Source organism: Chenopodium quinoa, unplaced genomic scaffold, assembly GCF_001683475.1.
Source record: "Chenopodium quinoa cultivar QQ74 unplaced genomic scaffold, ASM168347v1, whole genome shotgun sequence".
NCBI classification, from domain to species: domain Eukaryota; kingdom Viridiplantae; phylum Streptophyta; class Magnoliopsida; order Caryophyllales; family Amaranthaceae; genus Chenopodium; species Chenopodium quinoa.
The window spans coordinates 5454761-5476425 of NW_018743574.1; the positions used below are offsets into that span (position 1 = coordinate 5454761).

Consider the following 21665-nt stretch of genomic DNA (forward strand, 5'->3'; position numbering starts at 1 on the left):
CAAATTGAACGGGCGAGGTAGAAAATTAGGGATACATGTATGGAGTATACATAGTACGGAATATTATCATAATTTTGTGTGCAACCGTAATTAATCTCATAATTGGAGTTGATATTAATAAAGCCCTAATTCAAGTCCGGCATGCAAAAGCAAGCAATAATATAGTGAAGAATGTGCAACTTTTCAGAATGAACATGAAATAGGATAGCACCAAAATTTAAATTGATACATAAATTGAAGGATACCTTTCTAACAAAATTTTTTAATTTTACACTATTAGTTATGTATTATTTATGCACAAATTCTTATATGTGGCTGACAAGTCAATTATCATGGGATTACTTTGTTAGTGTTACAGGGATTACTATGTCAATGTTATAGAGATTACTCAGTCAAAATTAAAGGGGTTACTCACTCGAACAGTGTTATCAGGGCTACTTTAATTTGTTTTTTTACAACATGCCACATGATGTGACCAGCCGCATACAAAACACGCGGTTAATTATGGACCTTAATTATTTATACATTGTTTTAACAAGTTTTCGCCAAATTATAATTAAATTCAACTTTTTTTTCTCTCCTTGTCGTTCCCCTTTACTCTAAAATGAATATTCTATATATGATAAAGAATTTCCATATTTGAAAAGGCCTATGATACCAGCTGTGTGGGATAAGCATATACTTGTATAATCCATAATTTAGTCATAAACCCTCTGTATATATCATAGTTGCATCCAATAACCCCTCTTATTAAACTTAATTACTTGTATAATTTAATTAGCATACCATTCTAATACATTAAATAAATAGGAATAAAAGAATGTAAGACGCAATAATGTCAATTATAAAACTCTTACGATCCAATTAAGGCTTTTCTAAAAAGAAAAATACATTTCAGAGGTGTTACTACGTTGTGTCTGCCTTCTCTCAAGCTCTCTTCTTCGAATTCGAATGGCGGATCTAGAAGGGTCTCCTCCATCCTTTAGCTACTATAACAGGAAGAAGTTGGTGACTATTCTTAGCATCGATGGTGGTGGCATTCGAGGGATTATTCCTGCTGTCATTCTTTCTTTCCTCGAACAACTTCTTCAGGTATGTACATACATTACATACATAGCTACTTATCGACTAGTCATCCATCGATCTATTTTTCCATTTACTACTGTAACACATATCCGTTAATTAATTCAAGTTCACACACATTGTCTACCAAATATACACACGTTAATTAACTTGAACTAGCTAGCTAAAATGTTGTACAATAATAAAATCTTGTAAACTTGGAGAATAATATTTATAGAAGCATAGGTACTACGTACAATATACATTGATACGGGGTAAATTGAATTGAAATAAAATGTGAATATGTGATACTGAATTTAATTAAAATGTAGGAGTCCGATGGAAAGGATGCAAGGCTAGCAGATTATTTTGATGTGATAGCAGGAACGAGCACGGGTGGGTTAATAACGGCCATGTTAACTGCACCAGATGACTATAATCGTCCTCTTTATGCTGCCGAAGATATTACAACTTTTTATCTCGAGCATGGTCCTAAAATTTTTCCACAGGAAAGGTATTTCAAACAACTTTTGTGCAGATATATGTGATGAATGAATTTGATAGAGCATCATATTTGTTACAGATTTTACTTCGAAATAAATGTGTATATATATATGCTCAACAACTTGCATTACTGCATTACCACGAAAGTTTAGTTGGTAAGGAGTAAAATTTTAGGAGATACGATTAATAGCTATGACATGAGATCGAATTCCATCAACATCACTGACTTGGTATTGTGACTCCTTAGTAGAATGTATAGTTGTATACACTCACTAAAACAAAGGAATGTTTGAGATGAAGTAATCAAATTTTAATGACTGAGTTTAGATTCATTATACAGCTAAGAGGCCAACATAGTGAAGGTGTATGTATTTCTTGTTTCTTTTTTCCACTTTGAATTGGCTCCTTCTTCACATTGATTTTCTCAGTATTTCTTGCTGGAACATCTTTGTCGTACAGTTTGTTGCGTGGACTGTGTATATGAATCTTATTTATATTTTATACAAGTAAAATGCAATTACATCTTGTTTGCACGACCACATCCAGACATCCTTAAAAGGTTTGTTTATTATTTGTATATAATAGTTCGTACTATATGTAGTAATACTCCTACATTTTTAATAAAATGATATTGACAATATAAAAATAAGGAAAATGCTATACATAGCCCTAAGGGCTACATATAAGCATTTAATTTACTCTTGAAAATTGTTTAAATTTAGAAAATCATGACAAAAACACACTAATTACACCGATTTGTTCGTGTTTTTGTCATGAATTCCTAACTTTATACATTTTCCAAGAGTAAATTCAATGCTTATATATAGCCCTAAGGGCTATGTATAGCATTACCCTAAAAATAAATCAAAATAACAACTTAAGGTATGTCCTTGATTAGCTAGGCAAAAAGTTTACACAGTATGGGCCTGTTTATATTTACTCGAAGTGAACTGAACTAATTAGAGTTAAACTGAATTGAATATTTTATGATAGAAGAAAATTAGAAACTAAACTAAACTACGCTTTAATACAAAATCACGTGTCTTTAACCTCTTTATAGTTTTTAGAAATTACGCTTGCTGTCAACAAGATTAATAGTTTCATAATTGTAATTCTATCATACCCTAATTTTCTCCATATAATGGATGTAGGGGGCCACTTGCTAAGGTTACAAGCTTAGTCAAAGCTATGACAGGGCCTAAATACAATGGCAAGCATCTACACCAAACAATGAGGGAGAAATTGAGAGCGACGAGGTTGCATCACACATTAACAAACGTTGTCATTCCTACTTTTGACATCAAAATGCTCCAACCTGTTATATTTTCTTCCTACAAGGTTAATACTAGTAAACTATCAACTTTTCTTCAATAATATGTCTTTGGCTCTTTGCTAATGAACATTTTCGATCCATTCATTGCCCTTTGTTCCACAAAAATCTTTTAGATTATGGAAGAATAAAGTAAAAGTAAAAAGAACTTATAAAAAAAAAAAAAAAAACAATTAGAAATGAAAGTAAAGAATATTAGCAGTAAAATGTTAGGTTAAAGTTAAGAACTTGGTCACTTATTCAAAGACAAATCAAGTTTTCCAGTTATGCATTTAACAAGAAATGGATGATGAAAAGACTCAAAATTAAAGCATTCAAACCCTTTCATTCATCATTGAATTATGCAGGTTCCGAGTTACCCAGAACTGGATGCAAAACTGTCAGATATATGTTTAGGAACATCAGCTGCTCCAACTGTTCTTCCGCCCTATTATTTCCAAAACGTATATGAAGATGGAAAGACTAGGGACTTCAACCTCATCGATGGAGGAATCGTGAGCACTAATCCGGTAATGTTCAGCAATCAATAACTAGCTATTTTCTTCATTCAAATAAAATGTCAACTTAAATCATATTGCAAGGAAGAATCAATCAATTTTTCGAGTGGAAAATAAACCAAACAAATAACGAAGGGAAACCTATTTGTTTTGTTTTTGTTGGACAGACATTCCTAGCAATTAACGAAGTTACGAAGCAGATGATGAAGGAAAATCCAGGTTGTGGAAGCATCCATGATAGATTACTGGTTTTATCGATAGGAACAGGATCAGGAAGGAGTGAGCAAAAGTACAACGCTAAAACAACTGCAAAGTGGGGGCTTTTGTCTTGGCTATTTGACAAAGGATCATCTCCAATTATTCAAGCTTTTTATGAAGCTGGAGCTGACATGGTTGATTACCAGAACAGTACTGTTTTCCAATCCTTTCGTTCTCAGGACAACTACCTTCGTCTTCAAGTAAGTCTCCAGTAATTTCCTCCATTATTATATGATTAGTGTAACATAATAGTATCATTTGATACATAGATGTTAATGTAAAAGGTAGTACTCTGTTTATAATGAACTGGTGTATTTTAATTTGGGAATCAAACAGGATGACAGCTTAACAGGAGCAGCTGCTTCAATGGACGTATCGACAGAGAAGAATATGGGAAATCTTGTGAAAATTGCTCAACAGTTACTCCGCAAACCAGCCAGCCGGGTAGATCCGGAAACTGGACAACTGAGAGAAGTTCCACACCTGGGCACCAATGCAGCTGCTCTCCAAAGGTAGGTTCCTTTAAAAATACCTGGTGTACAACTACTTACAAATTGTCAATGAAAATAAAATTCTCTATTCTACAAGATGACTGTCCTAATCACTCATAATCCAAAAACAGGTTCGCAAAACAACTCTCAGACGAAAGAAAATATCGCTTGGGCAAAGTCTCCACTTGATGGAAGAAATACTAATACACTGAAGGCATTCAAATCAAGAATTTTGGTCTGCAATTCATACCTGTGTACATAGTCAATCAAGTGCAACCCCGAATATAAGTGTTTCCCTGTCTTTTTCATTACACTCATATGTATGTTGGTATACTAACATAAATAAACTCGAGTGCATTATACTTGCCATGAGAACAAGAAAAACTTGGAGACTACAGTCTATTACCTTGTTGGATATTCATTTATTTTTCCTATCCCTAGACAATTAGAGATTTATGTAGGCATCATATCTTTAATTTCTTGTAGATACACGGTGGCTCACCACATGACTTTGAACACCCTTTAGATCAAATTGCACAATGAACCCAGAAGTAACATACTTCGTAGTTTCATACCATGTGATGTTTACTGAAAACACATAGATAATCAAATATTGCACATAGAAGCCAGAGTTTAACTTAGTTGGAGAGGCAAAGAGAGGCGTTACCAAAGCTAGGCATCCTTTGATTTCCAGCAACCCGATATTATGACATTGCTAACCAATTTAATAAAATCTGTCAAGACTATAAATAATGGTTCAACTAGAGCAGTATATGGACATGAAAGAATTGAAGGAACGAATAAATAAATTAGAAAAACCCACCAAGGGTAGGGATATACAGAAGAAACCACCGTGTATCTACAAGATGCAAACTCAAGAAACCACCAATGCTGCAAGCAACAAATAAATATCGTTGATGTCACACTGATGGTTATAACTCTCATCAAATTTCTCCGAATATATGTTGAATAGCAGTCTCAGCATTTCCATTACATTGTGCCAACAAATGGATGGCATCAGCCCTAGGGAGAGCAAGAAATTCCTGCATAAAAATTGGAATATTGATTAGAAACTACTCATACATCATGCAACACCTAATTGGTGAATCAGAAACAGGTTAATTACAGATACAATTTAATGACACAAAATATGAATTCATACCAAAAGTACTTTAATTTCTTACAGCAGGAATTATGACTCACCATGACTTTGAGGATTGCACCTTCATCGCAAACTTCTCGAGATGACACTTGAGTTGGACTGTTACTATCTTCCGGGATCGCACTACTAGATGAAATTGTAATTTGGGAAGATCCATAAGTCTGTGCACATAAATGGGATTTAGAAACAGCATCAGCCAGCAACAGGCTATTGACTTCTTTCAAGGCATCAATCTTCAAAAATGATTCAAAGCGATCTTTGCACATTTGAAGATTAAACCACTCAGTATGTGAATGCAGGGTTGCTTGCATAACTTTCATAAGCTGTGGTTCTTCAATGCCAAGCCTCCTACCAATTGCAACCTACATTGAAACATCAGTCTTAAAACCGAATCTTTACAAGATTGGAATTTATATTTTTAAATTTGCAGACGAAGTAAGAATGTTAGCAATATATAATCAGTCAGAAGTTTCAATTATGATCCAAATGACAGCAATCAAATAATGACAAAAAGATGAACATTGACAAAAGCTCCGGTCAAACTACTGCAATATTAAGAAAACAGAGGATGTATATAAGGTCAGTAGGTCACCTTTATCTACTTAAAAATTTATACTTTGTATTAAATTTAAAATTGACCAATCGCCTGAGCTAAAAACTAGTTTATTAATAAAATAAATAAATAAATAAAAAGTGCATTCTACCTGAAGGGAACTAGCCAAAGCATGCAATGGTAAATCTCTCTTGAAATCAACTTCATTAGGCCTGAGCAAAGCTAATAGTGTCTCTTTTAAGGGTTTTAGCAAGTCATGATTGTTGGCTGCTAAAGGGCCCAAATGAGAACAAGCAACCTTCAGAGCACCAGAATAATCTCCAGAATCAACTAGTTTCAGAAACTCAACCTGAATACAGCAAGAAGCCAAGTGAGTAATCTCTCTTGAAGAATGAAAGCTTTGGCTTTGGCATCAACAGCACATTCATGAGAAAAAAGAAGTATCATTACCTGCTTCAGTTGGAAAAGCAACAAAGAATTATGCCCAAAAAATTCAGGGTCCAATGCTTCCACTTCTTTGACAACCTCAGCAGCCATACCTCGATCAGCTAAATCTTTAATGCTCAAAACAGTCTCACATCTATCCTCCTTATATGTAGAGTCAGAAGGGCTATTTTTTTCAGAGCCCTACAATATCATCACTTTAAATAATTAGCTACAGGAATAGGCATAGCTACCAAAGATGTGTTCATATCTCCTTCAAAAGGACTTTACTAACCTCGCGCTTATTGCTCTCATTAGATAGTATGCCAGCAGGAAAATAAGGATCGTCACTTCTTTCCCTCCATCTTTTGCGTCTTCTCCCTTCGCCAACTGCATGACTTTTATTTCTCTGGCAAACCTTCACGTTCATAGTTGGATGAGTGTTGCTAGTGCTACAATCATCATGGTTACTTGTACTCTCACAAGGGAATCGCATCTCCACATCAGTATCTTGCATCCTAATCATGACTGTGCTTATTTCAGCACCATCAACATGAGCATTAACAATGGAAGATCCATCATCTGAACTTTTACTATTTCCGCAATCCTGATCATGGGAACCATCTAATGACAAACCAGTAGCATTTAGTTGATTAGCTTTCAAATGACCAGTGTCAACCGGCAATGTAGAACCTGCCCAAGAAAAGAGGATGGGAAAATAACTGAAATGAATATAAAGATATTCACATTTGAAAGTAGGGAGGGGAAACTGAAATATTGTAAAGGGTGAGCATACCAGAGGAAGGCACGCCAGGAGCAACAATACCCCTGTAAACACAATATTCCCGGACGAGCTCATCCAGAATAGATTCATTTAATCTCATGCGGCATAATTCATTCTACATAAAATAAATAAATATAATACTTAGCTGATTATATACTGATTATACATCACAATTTCAACTATCGTACAAATCAGTATGATATAACAAGCAAAGCCATTAATAATACAATATATTGAAAAATAATACTCCCTCCGTTTCATAATGTTAGTCCCATATACTATTTTGGGCGTTTCAAAAAGATCTACCCATATTGAATATATTTCATTTATATCTTGATTTTTTTTGGAATTAATTGATTGTGGATTAATGACATAACTCTAAATAAGGAAATTTTTACCTTAAATTATGCAATTATGACTTGTGCTTTCCTAATAAAAAATCAAAAAAGTTAAATAAGGTAAACTAATTATTAATTATGTTGTAATTTAATGTTAGATTCCAAATATATTTGTTTTCTTATTTTATGTGATTGATTCTATATGGGACTAACATTATGAAACGGAGGGAGTATATACTATTTGTTAGTCCCATTTACTATTTTGGGCGTTTCAAAAAGATTTACCCATATTAAATGTATTCCACTTTTAAGTTAGTTTTTTATTTCCTATTTTATACATATTAAATTCTGATTGGTTGGTTAGATTAATTGATTGTGAGCTAATGACATGACTCTAAATAAAGAAATTACTCCCTTGATTTATGCAATTATAGCTAATGCTTTCCTAAAAAATCAAAAAAAAAATTAACTAATGCAAAACTATTTATGAATTGTTTTTTTTACTTTAATGCTAGATTCCAAATATTCTCCTATTCTTATTTTATGTGATTGATTTCATATGGGACTACCATATTGAAACGGAGGGAGAATTTACTAATGAAAAACCGAAGAATGGATCAGCATGCCTAACCACCATGCTACTTTTCCCTACTACATTAACTTGTTTGGACATGAACAGGAAATTCTATAGCAGGTCTGAAGGGTAGGAAATTTTCAAATAATGTAAACATGTGGTATAAAAATACAACTTTTTGAACGATAGTGCAAAAGGCTAAAAATTCTGAAGCTAAGAGAAAAGTTAGATCAAGCTCCTTCATAAAGTGAATTCACAATAATCATATCTTAACAGTTCTAGATTATGGAATCTAAACATGCAAGATCATGCATCAATTATTACATACATAACCTGACATCGTTTTTCTAAGGATAAGTATAATATGGTATATACATGGTCATACAGTTGAAACTTGAAAGTTAAAAATGAGATCCCTCAGACCTAATCCTAAAGATAACAGGAAAAAAAAAATGAATGCCATTTAATGTAAACATATCAAACATAAGAACAGAATATGTAGAGAGTAAAGGATAATGAGTTTTTATTTTTACTTTTTTGATAAGAAGTAAAGGCTAATGAGTTATGATAACCTTTAAAGCCTGAACTAAGTCACCCTTTGTGAATTTCAAGCTTTCAACTGCCCCCTGTCTGGTAAGCTGAACAGCATGAGCTAGGGCTTGTACATCCTCCTGAAATGAAAGGTGCAACAAGAAAAACCAATGATTATTGAAGGTGTTCCATCAAATATCCTTTTAGTTTCAGTGTATTTTTTAACCACTTGACCACATCATCACTTTATTCAGCACACAGAAATAGGAAGAATGATAGCTTGAGAATCTCACTTCCTGTAATATAGGCACTCCAGAAGCCGACTCTTGAAGTGTTGCTGGGGCATCTCTTTCCTCAAGAAGCAACCTTTCAGTCAGGTCCGAGATTGGTGAGGGGACTCCTTGTCGAAGACAGAACTCCTTGTGCAAGCTGATCTCAATTATTATGAAAGGACCAAGAATATTAGCAACAGACACAAACAATTAATGAATTCATTACTACTTTTATGAGAGCACAAAAAATCAATGTAATAGAATCAGAAAAGGATGGGAAGGGAGAAAAACCTTATGAGATATCTCAATGTCATTGAGAACAAGGGATCATGTGCCTGAAGGTGTGCTCTAAGAATAGAGGACATCAATCCAGCAATTTCAAATCTTCGTCTTTCAGACCACTGCAGCACAGAACGCCAAGGCAAGGACTATTATGCATGTATTAAAAGATGAACAAGAACTTGACTTAGAAAGAAGTAGAAACCTAAAGCTGTTTTATGAAATTAATTATTTCAGAAAAAACAGAATTACATGTCGATTCAACCCAATATGGTAAGTAGGGGATGAAGGTGCAGAACCCTGAATGGTAATTTGCATGAGCTTCTGAGAAAAATTATGTAGTTGCTCATTTACTTATTGGTTCTATGCTAAGATAAAATGGGCAGATTGATCTTCGTGATGCAATAACATATTAGCTGGAGGATGGTGAGCATATATACGGAAATAAATATAGTGAGCATGATTCTGTAAGAGGGAAAGTTGAAAAGGGTACCAAATGTTAAAAAAAAAAAAAAAATGTAGCATAGTAATCCGACAAAAATAATTAAACATATATACAACACAGCGAACACAGTTTCAAAAATAACCAGAAGGCAGAAGCCAGATCCTGAAGTAAATTTTTTGGAATTAATCAAAGCCATTCCACGGCAAATAGGGCACTTCACAAAAATAAAATTATTAACTTGTTCATCAAAAAAGCCATTACATGACGTGTCTATGTTTATGCCAAATTTCCATGACATGAGAAGCTACTTGTGGTACTATATAGCATAAAACTAAAATTCACATTTACGAAAACTTAAATTTCATATTTTAGTCTGTATAAGGTTTACAATCTTTCACACCTTCGCAAAATAACAAAATAAGGTGCTGCAAAACTTTCAAAATATTATCAAAAGGTTATAAAATTGAATCACCAGATAAAAATGGGCATTCCAAATTGACAATTTACATGTGAAAGCTGTGCTTTAACACAAGTACTACCCTCCAGATACATCCACAACCCTACAACATCTTATCATAATCAAAGCCACTCAAATATGTTCAATGGGAAATATTCCCAGCTGCAGGACTGTATACCTTATGCATACGTTGAATGACCATTACTACTCCCTAGGCAAGCTTTACATACTTCATCATTGGTTCAAACATCAAGAAGTCAGATAAACTAGATATATATAAGTGTTTGTCATTTGAAATTACATAAAAATTGCCAAGTTCTAAGGTTTTGGGTCCAATTCATAAAAATTAAGCCATTTTGAGCCGAAATGGCTACTCACTTGCCTATTTTCTTCATTTCTCAACTAATAAACTTATACATTCTCAAAACATATCATAATTACATATGTATAAGTTATTGTGAGTTGAAATTGCATAAAAGAAGCAAATTTCTAATTATTTTGGCGCATTTCATCAAAATAAAGCCACTTCGAGCCGAAATGGCTACTCACTTGCCTATTTTCTTCATTTCTCAACTTATAAACTCCTTTCATCTCAAAACAACTCATAATCACATATTTATAAGTTTTTGTCATTTGAAATTACATAAAAATCGCCTAGTTCTAATGTTTTGGGTCCAATTCATCAAAATAAAGCCATTTTGAGCCGAAATGGCTACTCACTTGCCTATTTTCTTCATTTCTCACCTTATAAACTCCTTGCATCTCAATAGAACTCATAATCAATATTTATAAGTGTTTTTCATTTGAAATTACATAAAAATCGCCAAGTTCTAAAATTTTGGGTCTAATTCATCAAAATAAAGCCATTTTGAGCCGAAATGGCTACTCACTTGTCTATTTTCTTCATTTCTCAACTAATAAACTTATACATTCTCAAACCTTATCATAATTACATATGTATTGTCGTTTAACATTGTATGTGCTTCGATTGTGTGTGCTTTGACAAAGCTTCCATTGTGTATGCTTCGAGAATTTCCACTCCTCATACTAATTATATCAAGCTTAACTTATTTCATTAAGTTATCCACTTGTCTTGTACTCGCTTCCTTGCTCCTCCTGTCCTAAAATAAATATACAGGTTCCCCACACTAATCGGTTCTGATAGTTTGACTCACAGGCTCAACTTTTGGGACACAAGTTATCTGTGTCACAAGTACAGGACCAGGAACATGGTAAATTTAAAAAAAAAATATACGATAAACCATACTAGTTCTGCTTGGCTTTGCATGTATCTCAAGATTGATACGAAGTATATTCTAATGCGATACGCAGAGTTTTTCATATCAGTGTTACTACCCACTTACCCAGTGGCCAATACCAATATTAATACTTTTTTTTTTGGGTTAAACTACTAATGATAAATACCCAAGCCTATCTGAAATGAGGATTAAGGACAAAAACTCTTACTCTCAAGCTATCGCATATTGAAGTGTCTGTTAGTACAGAATGCTTAGCTCGAACTACACATTAACTTCTAAGAAAATTCTCCATTCCACTCCTTCCTGGTAATAAACTCATGGCATCGTTCTCAAACTATTCAATGTTACACAGCTTCCAATCACTTACCACAGTTCATATTTATACATCACTTCCTCTAACTTACTGTTACTAATCACATAATATTAATAAGATTGGAAAAATCAGAGTGCAAATATTCACTAAATTCGATATAGATATGCTAAACAATACCAGAAAATATATTGCAAATCGAAATCAACTATATCAATTAACATTAGAGACTGATAATCGACTACATTAATCAATATTAAAGAATGATTAGTTAAAATACCTCACTAGCAATAGGTGAATTGACGTCATCTTTATCATAAATTAGGGCTAGAAGAATATGCTTAAACTCCTCATATGCTTCCTTCAAAACAACAAACAATCCAACCGTCAATAAATTCACAGAAAAAATTAAATAAAATAATAAAATAAAAATAATGCGGTTCAAAGTTCATACAGGATAAGCATCAAGGGCGCAAGGAGCGAGAGAAGTGCGCAAGCATTCAATAGCAGAATCGCGATCCTCTGGAGTTCCTCTTCTCAACAACTCAATAAATTTCTGCAAAATGAAAAACAAAAATCAAAATCAATCAAAAATTCCAGCAAAAACCTAATAATTTGATAAATTACAAAATTAAAACAAACAAAAAAGGAATAACAATGAAACCTGCTTTTGAAGGCAAAAAAAGGAGGCGAAGATCATGTAATATGGAAGGGGTATGAAGACGAAGAAGATCCAAAGCGGAGTCAATATCACCAGACTCTAACAGGCGGCGAATCCGACGAATCAGGAGGCGTGATCGATACGACTCAGATGAAGATGAAGACGAAGAAGGAGGTGGAGGAGAGAGAGAGGAAGAAGAAGTAGAAGAAGGAGGAGAGAGAGTAGAAGAGTCTTCGTTGTCGAAGAAGAGGTTTTCCGATTTGGCGAATTCGATGACGAGAGAATCCAAAGCTTCCCAGTTTAATGATGATGAATCCATGGCGTCTGTGTTTGATTTTCCAGATTGTGATAGAAAAGAAGGTACCAGAGAGAGAGGAAGAAGATAGAGAGGGATTTTTTTTATTTTATTTTTTTCTTTTTCTTTTTCTTTTTTTTTGGAGGAATGAGATTAAAGTCGGCGACTGTAATAGTGTTTGTGATCGTAATGGGAATTGACACACTATGAAATGATTTCGATTCCTATTGTGGTATCGAAATTTTTTGACAAATTATGAATTGATTTTATGAAAATTTGGAGAGACTGAATTGATTTTGACTCCTATTATGATATCGGGAAAACTTAACACTCTATAAATTGGTTTCAACTCCTTTTGTGATATCTAAAAATATTTGACGCTTGTTAGAAAATGGTATCAATAATCAATAACTCAATAACTATATACTAAAAGACACACCAGCAATGACATGTGTCAATTTATGGTGTGTCCTTAGTATAATTTTTTTTAATGATTAATCATTAAATTTTAATTTAAGCAAGTTATTTTAAAAAAAAGTCTATTTTTGTCAACTTTTTTTTTTCAACTATATAAATGAGCAATAATACTTACCATTTTTATGTTGATACATAATTAATTACGGAATAATTAGGAAATAAATAATCTTTTTCAAGAAGATATAATTTTAATGAAATTTTTTTTTTTTAAGAATATGATCTTGGTCAAATATTCTATGTTACTTCAATGTTGTTCGACAATTAACAATTTTATATTTTATGCTATAAAAAATTAATTTATCAAAAGAAAATATAGGGTAATTAAAATAACCGTGCATGGCACGGGACCTAACCTAGTTAAATTTATATAATTGAGCTTAGTGGATTTTGACAAAACCCAACTAAAGAGAGTTAAAATTAGGCTTTCTACCGTGAGATTTAAAATATAATTAAAAAAAAAATTGATTTAGGGTGCACGTCAAGATTGTGAGTACTATATAGTCCGGTGGCTCGGGGTACTACATGGTCTGGTGGCTCGGAGTATTTACGGTGAACGTTAAGCTTGTGAGTCTATAAACCGTAAAATTGTTTCTACTCTACACAGCTTAAGGTTTATGCACTCAACACAAAATTAATAATGTTTTTTAACTACCCTCACACATGAGTCATTAAACGTTTAATAATTATCTCATCATTTATTGTTCTCCCCCAACTAATGCCTTGCTTATCCTACATTACAGTCCTACTTAGTGCATTAGCCTAGATTCTTAAAAAAATAAATATAAAAACAAAAAGTGCATTAGCCTACATAACGGTTAAAAGTGTCCTGGAAAATTTTATACTGTATTCACTTCAACTAATGTTGTTGCAAATTTTGCTGGCATAACTCAGAGAAAACGTGACAGCATATTTTGTGACAATTACAAACTCAATATGTCTGCAAAATATATCCTCAGTTTTCTCCTTCAATCCAACTACTTCCTTTTGCTTTCATCAATCCTCTACTTTCCATCAACCTTCTTACCTTCATTGCATCATCCCACCTTCCATCATCTGTGTATATATTCGACAGTGTTACATAATGTCCAGCATTTTCGGGTTCTAAGCTAACAAGATTTTCCGCAGCCAAGATAGCAACCACCAGATTCTGCTGCACTTGACTAGCAGCTAAAATAGTCCCCCATATATGCTTGTCAGGCATTATTGGCATTTTCATGACAATATCAAGGGCCTCATTGAGCTGACCAGCACGAGCTAGCATATCAACAAGACAAGCAAAATGCTCCATTTTAGGAACCAAGCCAAAGTCTCTACTCATGCCATAAAAGGCCTCAAGCCCTTCATTAATAAGACCAGAGTGATTACAAGCTGACAGAACTGACGTTAAGGTTACAGAGTTAGGGGAAAGACCGGAAGATATCATTTCGTTAAGCATTTGAAGAGCAGCCTCTCCTTTTCCGTGCATTGCAAACCCTCCAATCATCGTGTTCCATGTAACTAAATCTTTCATGGTCATGTTGGAGAATATTAGTTTAGCAGAATGTATAGATCCGCATTTACAGTACATGCTGATCAAAGCATTCAAAACAGGAACCACTGAACCTAAGTTGTTCCTAAGAATGTAGGCATGAATTTGTTTGCCAGGCTTCAGATCACAAATGGGCAAGATTGTTGATATCGTGGTCTGGTCATTCTTGACGCCCATAATTTGCATCATACTGAAGGTTTCAAGTGCTGAATGTCCCATTGAAAGATCAGCCAGGCCAAGTATCATCGCATTCCAAGTGACTACGTCAGATTTGTCCATCAACTCAAACACATTTCTCATATCATAAACTCGACTGCACTTAGAGTACATCGTTAACAATGCAGGTCCACAGGACTTATAGAATAGAGAACGAGAATGAGTTTTTAATCCATATACATGAATTTCTTGACCATTTCTTAGAGCCCTTAAATGTCGACAAGATACCATTGCACTAGACAAAGAATCTAAATCAGGTATATCAACCATAAACTTCACCATATCTCTAAACATGCCCAAGGATGCCTCATGATTTCCAATCCTTGAATAGCCAGACATTAATGTTGTCCAAGACACAACACTCGGTCGTGCAATCTGCCCAAAAACCTCGAGAGCTTCATCACATAAACCCATTTGACAATAAGCATCCATTACAGAATTCAATGTGACTAAATCAGGTTCAGTACCCTTCACTCTCATTGACCCATATAACTCCAATGCCAACTCTAGAAACCCATTAGCCACATATCCAGAGATCATTGCATTCCAAGACAGCAAATCTCTTACGGCCAAGCTATCGAAAACCCGCCTAGCATTATCAACCTCCCCACATTTCGAGTACATGTCAATCAAAGAACTACAAACCTGCAAATTTAACTCAACTCCACATACAATAACCTCTTTATGAACCATTGCCCCTGTTTTAAGTGTTGACAATTGAGCACATGCTCTCAAAATCTTAGGAAAAACATACTGGTCAGGCAACACACCCATAAATCTCATTGCACCATAAACCTGCAAACACTCGATAAAAAGTCCATTTCTTGAGTAAAATGCAAGGAGAGCAGTCCAAGCAAAAACATTTGGTTCAGGCAATTCATCGAACAGTTTCCGGGCATACCCCAGATGATCACATTCAGCATATGTTTGAACCAATTTGGTGGTAACATAAGGTTCATGATGCATTCCATGTTGTATAACTTGCAGGTGGGTTTGTTTGGCTTGAGCTAATGCTCTTGAGTTGCTGCAAACTTGAAGAAGATGAGTGAGTTTTGAAGAAGAGAGATTGGATGTTGAAAAAGATGAAAAATGTCTTACAATAAGCCATATTCTCATCTAAATTGAGATTTCTCAAACAGGATAGTGGTAACTGGGTTTGGCCAAGATTGAAGATGAAATACCATTAAATCTTTAATGGTGCTAAATAATGATGAGTTCTTCTAAAGTGAGGTGTAATTACTACAAATTTTATGTCTCTTTTACATTTGAACAAAATAGAATGCTATAGCTAATTAATGAAAAGAGTTCTAAGGAATTGGGTGTGAATTTTAAAATACCTTTAATAGACCTGACAAAACTGACCCGACTTGATTTTCTAACATTAATCTTAAACTTTATTTAAAACCACTTGTAATAAATTGAACCCGATCGAGTTGACTCGGCAATTAGTGTGACCAATAAAAATCATATTATTATAATAAGTTTATGAGCAATAGATTTGAATATGACTCAACTTAAACCGAAAATCAATCCAAACGATTCTTCACTTAAACCATAACCTGATTTTAACTCTATCCAATTTACGTGATTGTCACCTTTACATTCAAACAAATTTAGTAAATTTTCAAGTGGATGTAGCATTACATCATTATAACTCACTTTTGTAGACAATGTAGAAATATAATTTCATCTCACTTGACCTTCATGATATAAGTCAATATAACACGAGATTATCCAAATGTATGCATCTAGCTCTCCTTACAAAGCTATTTAGTATTAAATGTTTGTGAGAAAAAATCAATGAGTGCATATGAGGTATAGGAAATTAGGAATCATGCATTTGGAATTGGGAAGAGTACTCTCATTCTATTCTCTAGCTAACGCTTCTCCTTTAAATAATCCATCAGAAGAACCTTATATTAGTCTAGCTTATTTTGCCGATTTGTGTTACAAAACAAAGAAAAGTGGTGTATAATATGAGACGGAGTACACAGATTAAACAAACACTGCAGTAACATAAGGTAGAGATTGAAGAGAAACTATGCTACTAATCCCTAATCTATACAGGAATGTTGACTATAGAATCAATTACCAACAAAAATCGGTCACAATTTTGGGGGTAAAGTAATAAGCTCCTTGAAATTTTCTACCAAAAAAATAAAACAGCTCTATAAATTTTTCAGAAGCAGTACTAATATAATGAATTCAATATTTAATAGGAAAAAAAAAAAAAGGACTATCCAAGGGCAAGAAGCAATGAGAAGGGTAGTAGATCAATAGGTTATCTCTTTTTTTCTTGTCAAGGAAATTCTTTCCCGTCTTGTCCTGTTGCTCTTCTCATTTTGCTGCAGGATCGTAGCCAATGAGCGAGGAGGAAGATGCCATCAGATACAGCATTACCGATTTGGCTAGATCAACACTGGGTCAAAATCTCAGCTCCGTCTTTTGTAATTAAAATTGTGTGCTCAAACTGTGCTGAGAGGCTTCCATCTTCAGTGACCACTGTCCAGTTATCGTCCCACATAATTGGATTATAACTGCCCATTGTAAGCATAGGTTCTGCAATAAAACATAACGCATGAAAAAATTGAATGACGAAGGTTCAACTTCAGTAAGAAAACTTCGAAGTGAGGAAAACTTAATTGAAATACAAAGACAAACATGATCAACTAGTGCACCGAGCAACCAACAGTTCTTATTCAAACCAAAATGAGATGGTTATACTAGTAAATCATTCTACTTTAGGAAAACCGGATAAGCCATTGGGTCATTCCACCTTGACCAGTACAAGTTTTCATGGTCCAAGCATTCTTTGGTTACCTAAGAAATGAGCAATATTAATCAAGTGTTGCAAGTCAGTCCACACCTTTGTTAGAATGGCACAGAATTCAGAAATGTATGCTCAGATACTACCTGAACCAATTTTTTTGCTTCATCATCAACCTCCCCACAAAAGAAACTAGCAGAGGTATCACCATGATAACCCTGCTTGACCAAGAGCAAGAACTAAATTAAAATACATGATATTGCAGTGGATACATATAATCCTCAACCATTGCACAGTCATATACTCAAATATTTGTGCCAAGAGGCCCAAACACATTGAAATATCATAGAAGTCCAAAAAAAAAAAAAAAAAAAAAAAACATAAAATCGCAAAAGAAAAATAATGTTGCGAATGGCATAGAACATGTACATTGCAAATATTACACGTTCATGTTACTCATTAGCATGCCCCTGATCTCCCAGTAAGATTTTCAGAAAAGGAAGCTTTGATATAAGGCATGCTGTAAATTATAATGAGCAGGTAGCCTTAGCATGTGACACAATTAACAGAAAAACCGTTTTGCAGTTCCATGAATTTTGGCTTTATGTTAAAATAAACAACAGTATGTGAACAGCTAGAAGAATAAAAGAGAAGTACTAGGTTGCTTACATTCAGGTAGGCCGTGACATCAATATTTATTATATCACCATCCTGAAAAATGCACATTTGTCACTACTTGGTACAAGGGAAAAGGTGGGGACAATGTTTATAGCATTTCATACAGAACAAACCTCAAGTGGCCTTGAATCTGGTATACCATGGCAAATACATTCATTAACTGATGTGCAGACACTTTTAGGAAATCCACCATAGCCAAGAGGTGAAGGATACCCTCCATTGTCAATAATCATTTGATGAACTGCTTCATCGATTTCATCAGTTTTCACGCCTGGCTGTGGATAAGAATTATAAGTACCATGCATTGGGGTGCAATCATCTAGAAAACAGATTCACCTTCGATATTAACGAAGTTTTGAGAAGACAAATTTTGTAAGTAAACATGCACCAACGCTGTAGTTATTATCTTTTTTAATCCATAGAATATCCCAGTAACATGAGTGTCATCTTATATTTCTTTGTTTACTTTGGAAGAGAGGGCGACGGGAATGTCTAAAAGAGGGATCTGAAAGAAACAGAAATAGGGCAGCAACAGATACTCAGATAGAGAGAGTGCATGCATGAGCACTTTTAAGTCCTACACATAAATATCAATCACTTGATGAGATAAGAGCAATTAATCAATTATTGGATATGACTCCTTCCCTTTTTTCTGTTTTTTTTTTCCAGCTCACCCTGCCTATCTAGTCTCCGTAGAATAAATCTTGAAGGGAAAACTGCCAGTTTAAAAAGTCCAATTCGGTCAAGATATGTTGCAGCTAATCAGGAAAGACAAAGAAGATAATAAGCTCAAGTGCCTAAGACAATCCTTTGATTGTGATAGAATAATCCGCGCACAAAGTTTCACGGAAATCAGAAGAGTATGCACTAGCAGAAAGAAGAAAAAGATACTCTAGAATTTAAAAGACCGAAAGCCTTGCATTAATACCTTGACTAAGGTGCCTGCGTATTCAAGAACTTGAGCTGCCAATCTCCCAGAGGCTCTCATACATTCTATCCCCCTCTCATCATGCACCTCAGGTCCACTTGCTATTCCCGGAGGACTCCCAGTTTTTACATAAGGTGGTCTCTTCATATGGGATGGAACAGGTCTAGGAGGAGACACCTTACCAGGCCTCAAAGGTTTACGTTCTCTTGTTGACACTTGATCGAGATTTCTGTAAGTGTACCGGTAAAATAGTCAAACCCAAAAAAAAAAAAAAAAAAAAAAAAAAAAAAAGAGCAGTTGCATGGGCACATGGGAAGAAATAGAGAGAAGGAAGCATACCTTCTGTTGAATAAGAGATTGGTCAAGCCAGAGAGAGATTTAGGCAACTGCATAGAGACATGTTTTCTTCCTACATATAAATTTATGGTTTTAGACCGACCAAGTAACATTCTTCAATTCAAGGATTTCAAGCACATTCTAAATTAGAGTTGCTAGCTGCTGTTATGACAATATGGTACGTAAATATAAATGGTGACACAAAGCCCGACATAGTACAATACATTTGATCTATATCCCACGTGATTTTGACCCCTTCTCATGCTATATAAATCATCTACTACCTCCGATCCAAATTACTCGTAACTTTGGGGTATTATTTGTGAGATATAAAATATTCCAAAGTTGCGAGTAATTTGGACCAAAGGTAGTATATTAATTTGGCATGTTTTGAGTAAACTTTTAAATCATCTTCATGCAATCTTGTACTCCCTCCTACGAGTACATGGTTACTGCACACTCGTATGTGTGTGAACGAACTATTTAGGGTATCTTTATGATTAATTCGAAAGATGGAAAACCACATATTATCCACACCAAATATTAGTTGTCATATATTTAACAACGAGTAGTGATCTGAGATCTTAACAACCTTATTTGAAAAGTTAATTATTACTAATCTCTTCACAATACTAATTGGTTATGAAATGAAATTTTATTGTCTCAAACTCTCCTCCTTCATGTTAGATTTATCAACCCGACCCTATTACACTTTCGATCTCAAAAGAGGTTACAAGCAATGCGCAAACTGTAACACCCTGTCCTTATACAAATATTGCCGTTAGCGGAAATACACCGTGACGGAGGTCACTTTGTCACTATCGGATGTTAACTTAAGTCTATGTGATCTAATTGGAGCATAGACATTGGATTTTAGTGTATTTAAACCTAAATGGGTCTAAAAGTGGCAATTGAGGCCCTAGAAAGAAGAACTTGAAATTTCAAGAAGCCAAGGGCAGAACAACCCTTATCGGCAAATCCCAAAACGTATTAAAGCCAAACTCAGTTAAAAGAATCCACACAAACAATTCAAACAAGCCAAACCAAACCAAAGCATTCAAAAGTCCAACTTAGGGTGGCCTAAGGCCTACTCAAACCCGGCCCAACGACACATAACCCAACATCACTCTGCATCTGAAACAACCACAAAAATTCCACAATCAATGGGGAGCAACTAGTAGTTCTCCCTCAAATCATTAATAATAAGGTTTAGAAATTAAATTACAGGTAAGAAATCACTTACACTCAACCATACAAATCATGAAAATTAACTTTGAAAACAAAATCAAATAAACCAAACTGAAGCAAAAATTCATATAACCTCAAATATAAATATATATATATATATATATATATACATATATATATATATATACATATATATATATATATATATATATATATATATATATAATTTCATAATCCGTTCAAAAATCATTCAAACAGCAGAATTGGTATGGAGGGAACTCTAGTGGCCTCGCAATCCACTTCCTAAGGTTTGTTAAGACGAACCCCCGGTCATCTCGCAGAGACCGTGTCTAAGATTGGTCAACTCCCGGTTATGGGTAGATGCCTATAAGGTCTTACACACGCCCGGACGACAACAATTAAACCAGGTTGAGCTACCTAAGACTCGCAATCAAGGTAGTTAGCATGTTCATTAACCATCGGGAAGCAACTCGACCTCACACCCGGCTATGGCCCCACACACAATTCAAAATCAATTAAAATAAATAATATAATATATTTCACTTAGAAATCTGCAGAGAAGCCTAAATGGTCTTACACTCAATTAAAACCGCACAAGAAAAATCATATTTCTTAAATTCAATGGAAGCTCCAATTCAAAATACATTTCAACTAAAAAAAAAATCACAAAAGTTATCGTCTGAGTTCGGGAATATAATTAATTATCGGAATCCAACAATTAAGTGCATTCACAACTCTTGGTGAAGTGATGCTAAAGACAGTGTTATCCTTCTCTAAAGCATTACGACGTCGACAATACAATCGCAACCCACACATAATCAAACACACATCGAAATATTTCACTTTAGGGGTTTATAATACCCAAAAATGCACTCATCACCTAATTAAAATATAATTTCAACTAACACATAATACTTACAATAAAAATTACATAAAAATCATTTCAATAAACCAAAAATCCAAACTATCATTTCGTTAAACAACCAGAACAAGACAGCAACATACAAGTCCAATAATCATTATAAAAACCCAACCAAACAT

At 34.3% G+C, this 21665-nt stretch overlaps 4 protein-coding genes across 7 annotated transcripts; 1 reads left to right on the top strand and 3 right to left on the bottom strand.

Moving 5' to 3' along the window:
* The first annotated feature begins 1475 nt into the window (after positions 1-1475).
* LOC110682286 (patatin-like protein 5) lies at positions 1476-4359 on the top strand. Its single transcript, XM_021858591.1, has 7 exons — positions 1476-1576; positions 2665-2674; positions 2734-2904; positions 3244-3405; positions 3561-3851; positions 3988-4163; positions 4274-4359. Exons 1-7 carry the CDS (start codon positions 1476-1478, stop codon positions 4329-4331), a joined length of 969 nt encoding a protein of 322 aa, XP_021714283.1. The 3' UTR covers positions 4332-4359.
* LOC110682284 lies at positions 4172-12365 on the bottom strand. Of its 4 annotated transcripts, XR_002503402.1 has the most exons (14): positions 12194-12365; positions 11984-12085; positions 11810-11890; positions 9071-9180; positions 8801-8936; positions 8549-8647; positions 7077-7179; positions 6576-6973; positions 6308-6484; positions 6009-6206; positions 5346-5666; positions 4966-5185; positions 4810-4876; positions 4172-4194 (listed from the first exon to the last, which is right to left on the bottom strand). XR_002503402.1 is itself a non-coding variant. In XM_021858590.1 (12 exons), the coding sequence occupies exons 1-12, from the start codon at positions 12227-12229 to the stop codon at positions 5087-5089; spliced, it is 1860 nt and encodes a 619-aa protein (XP_021714282.1). In that variant the 5' UTR covers positions 12230-12365; the 3' UTR covers positions 4806-5086. The 4 variants fall into 4 exon arrangements, 1 of the variants encoding a protein (XP_021714282.1); XR_002503401.1 differs by lacking the exon at positions 4172-4194 and having other exon boundaries at positions 4806-4876; XR_002503400.1 differs by lacking the exon at positions 4172-4194 and having other exon boundaries at positions 4806-4885.
* A 923-nt stretch (positions 12366-13288) lies between these two features.
* LOC110682287 (pentatricopeptide repeat-containing protein At2g03380, mitochondrial-like) lies at positions 13289-15996 on the bottom strand. The gene has a single exon (XM_021858592.1). It carries the CDS (start codon positions 15820-15822, stop codon positions 13915-13917), a length of 1908 nt encoding a protein of 635 aa, XP_021714284.1. The 5' UTR covers positions 15823-15996; the 3' UTR covers positions 13289-13914.
* Positions 15997-16709: 713 nt separating this feature from the next.
* LOC110682576 (methionine aminopeptidase 1D, chloroplastic/mitochondrial-like) lies at positions 16710-19698 on the bottom strand. Its single transcript, XM_021858931.1, has 7 exons — positions 19419-19698; positions 19080-19308; positions 18265-18426; positions 18143-18184; positions 17620-17691; positions 17447-17526; positions 16710-17243 (listed from the first exon to the last, which is right to left on the bottom strand). Exons 1-7 carry the CDS (start codon positions 19526-19528, stop codon positions 17120-17122), a joined length of 819 nt encoding a protein of 272 aa, XP_021714623.1. The 5' UTR covers positions 19529-19698; the 3' UTR covers positions 16710-17119.
* Between the last annotated feature and the right edge of the window lie 1967 nt (positions 19699-21665).

Bases quoted from the DNA above. Each gene is read 5' to 3' on its own strand.
- LOC110682576 (XM_021858931.1), bottom strand. From the start codon at position 19,528: ATGTTACTTGGTCGGTCTAAAACCATAAATTTATATGTAGGAAGAAAA. The intron at 19,309-19,418 runs GTATGCTTCCTT...GTACACTTACAG, and splicing joins AATCTCTTATTCAACAGAAG to AAATCTCGATCAAGTGTCAA. The intron at 17,692-18,142 runs GTAAGCAACCTA...TTGGTCAAGCAG, and splicing joins ATGTCACGGCCTACCTGAAT to GGTTATCATGGTGATACCTC.
- LOC110682286 (XM_021858591.1), top strand. From the start codon at position 1,476: ATGTTAACTGCACCAGATGACTATAATCGTCCTCTTTATGCTGCCGAA. The intron at 2,905-3,243 runs GTTAATACTAGT...TGAATTATGCAG, and splicing joins TTATATTTTCTTCCTACAAG to GTTCCGAGTTACCCAGAACT. The intron at 4,164-4,273 runs GTAGGTTCCTTT...ATCCAAAAACAG, and splicing joins AATGCAGCTGCTCTCCAAAG to GTTCGCAAAACAACTCTCAG.
- LOC110682287 (XM_021858592.1), bottom strand. From the start codon at position 15,822: ATGAGAATATGGCTTATTGTAAGACATTTTTCATCTTTTTCAACATCC.
- LOC110682284 (XM_021858590.1), bottom strand. From the start codon at position 12,229: ATGATCTTCGCCTCCTTTTTTTGCCTTCAAAAGCAG. The intron at 7,180-8,548 runs GTTATCATAACT...TATTTTATGTAG, and splicing joins ACTTAGTTCAGGCTTTAAAG to AATGAATTATGCCGCATGAG. The intron at 5,186-5,345 runs GTGAGTCATAAT...ATTTTTATGCAG, and splicing joins GTGCAATCCTCAAAGTCATG to GAATTTCTTGCTCTCCCTAG.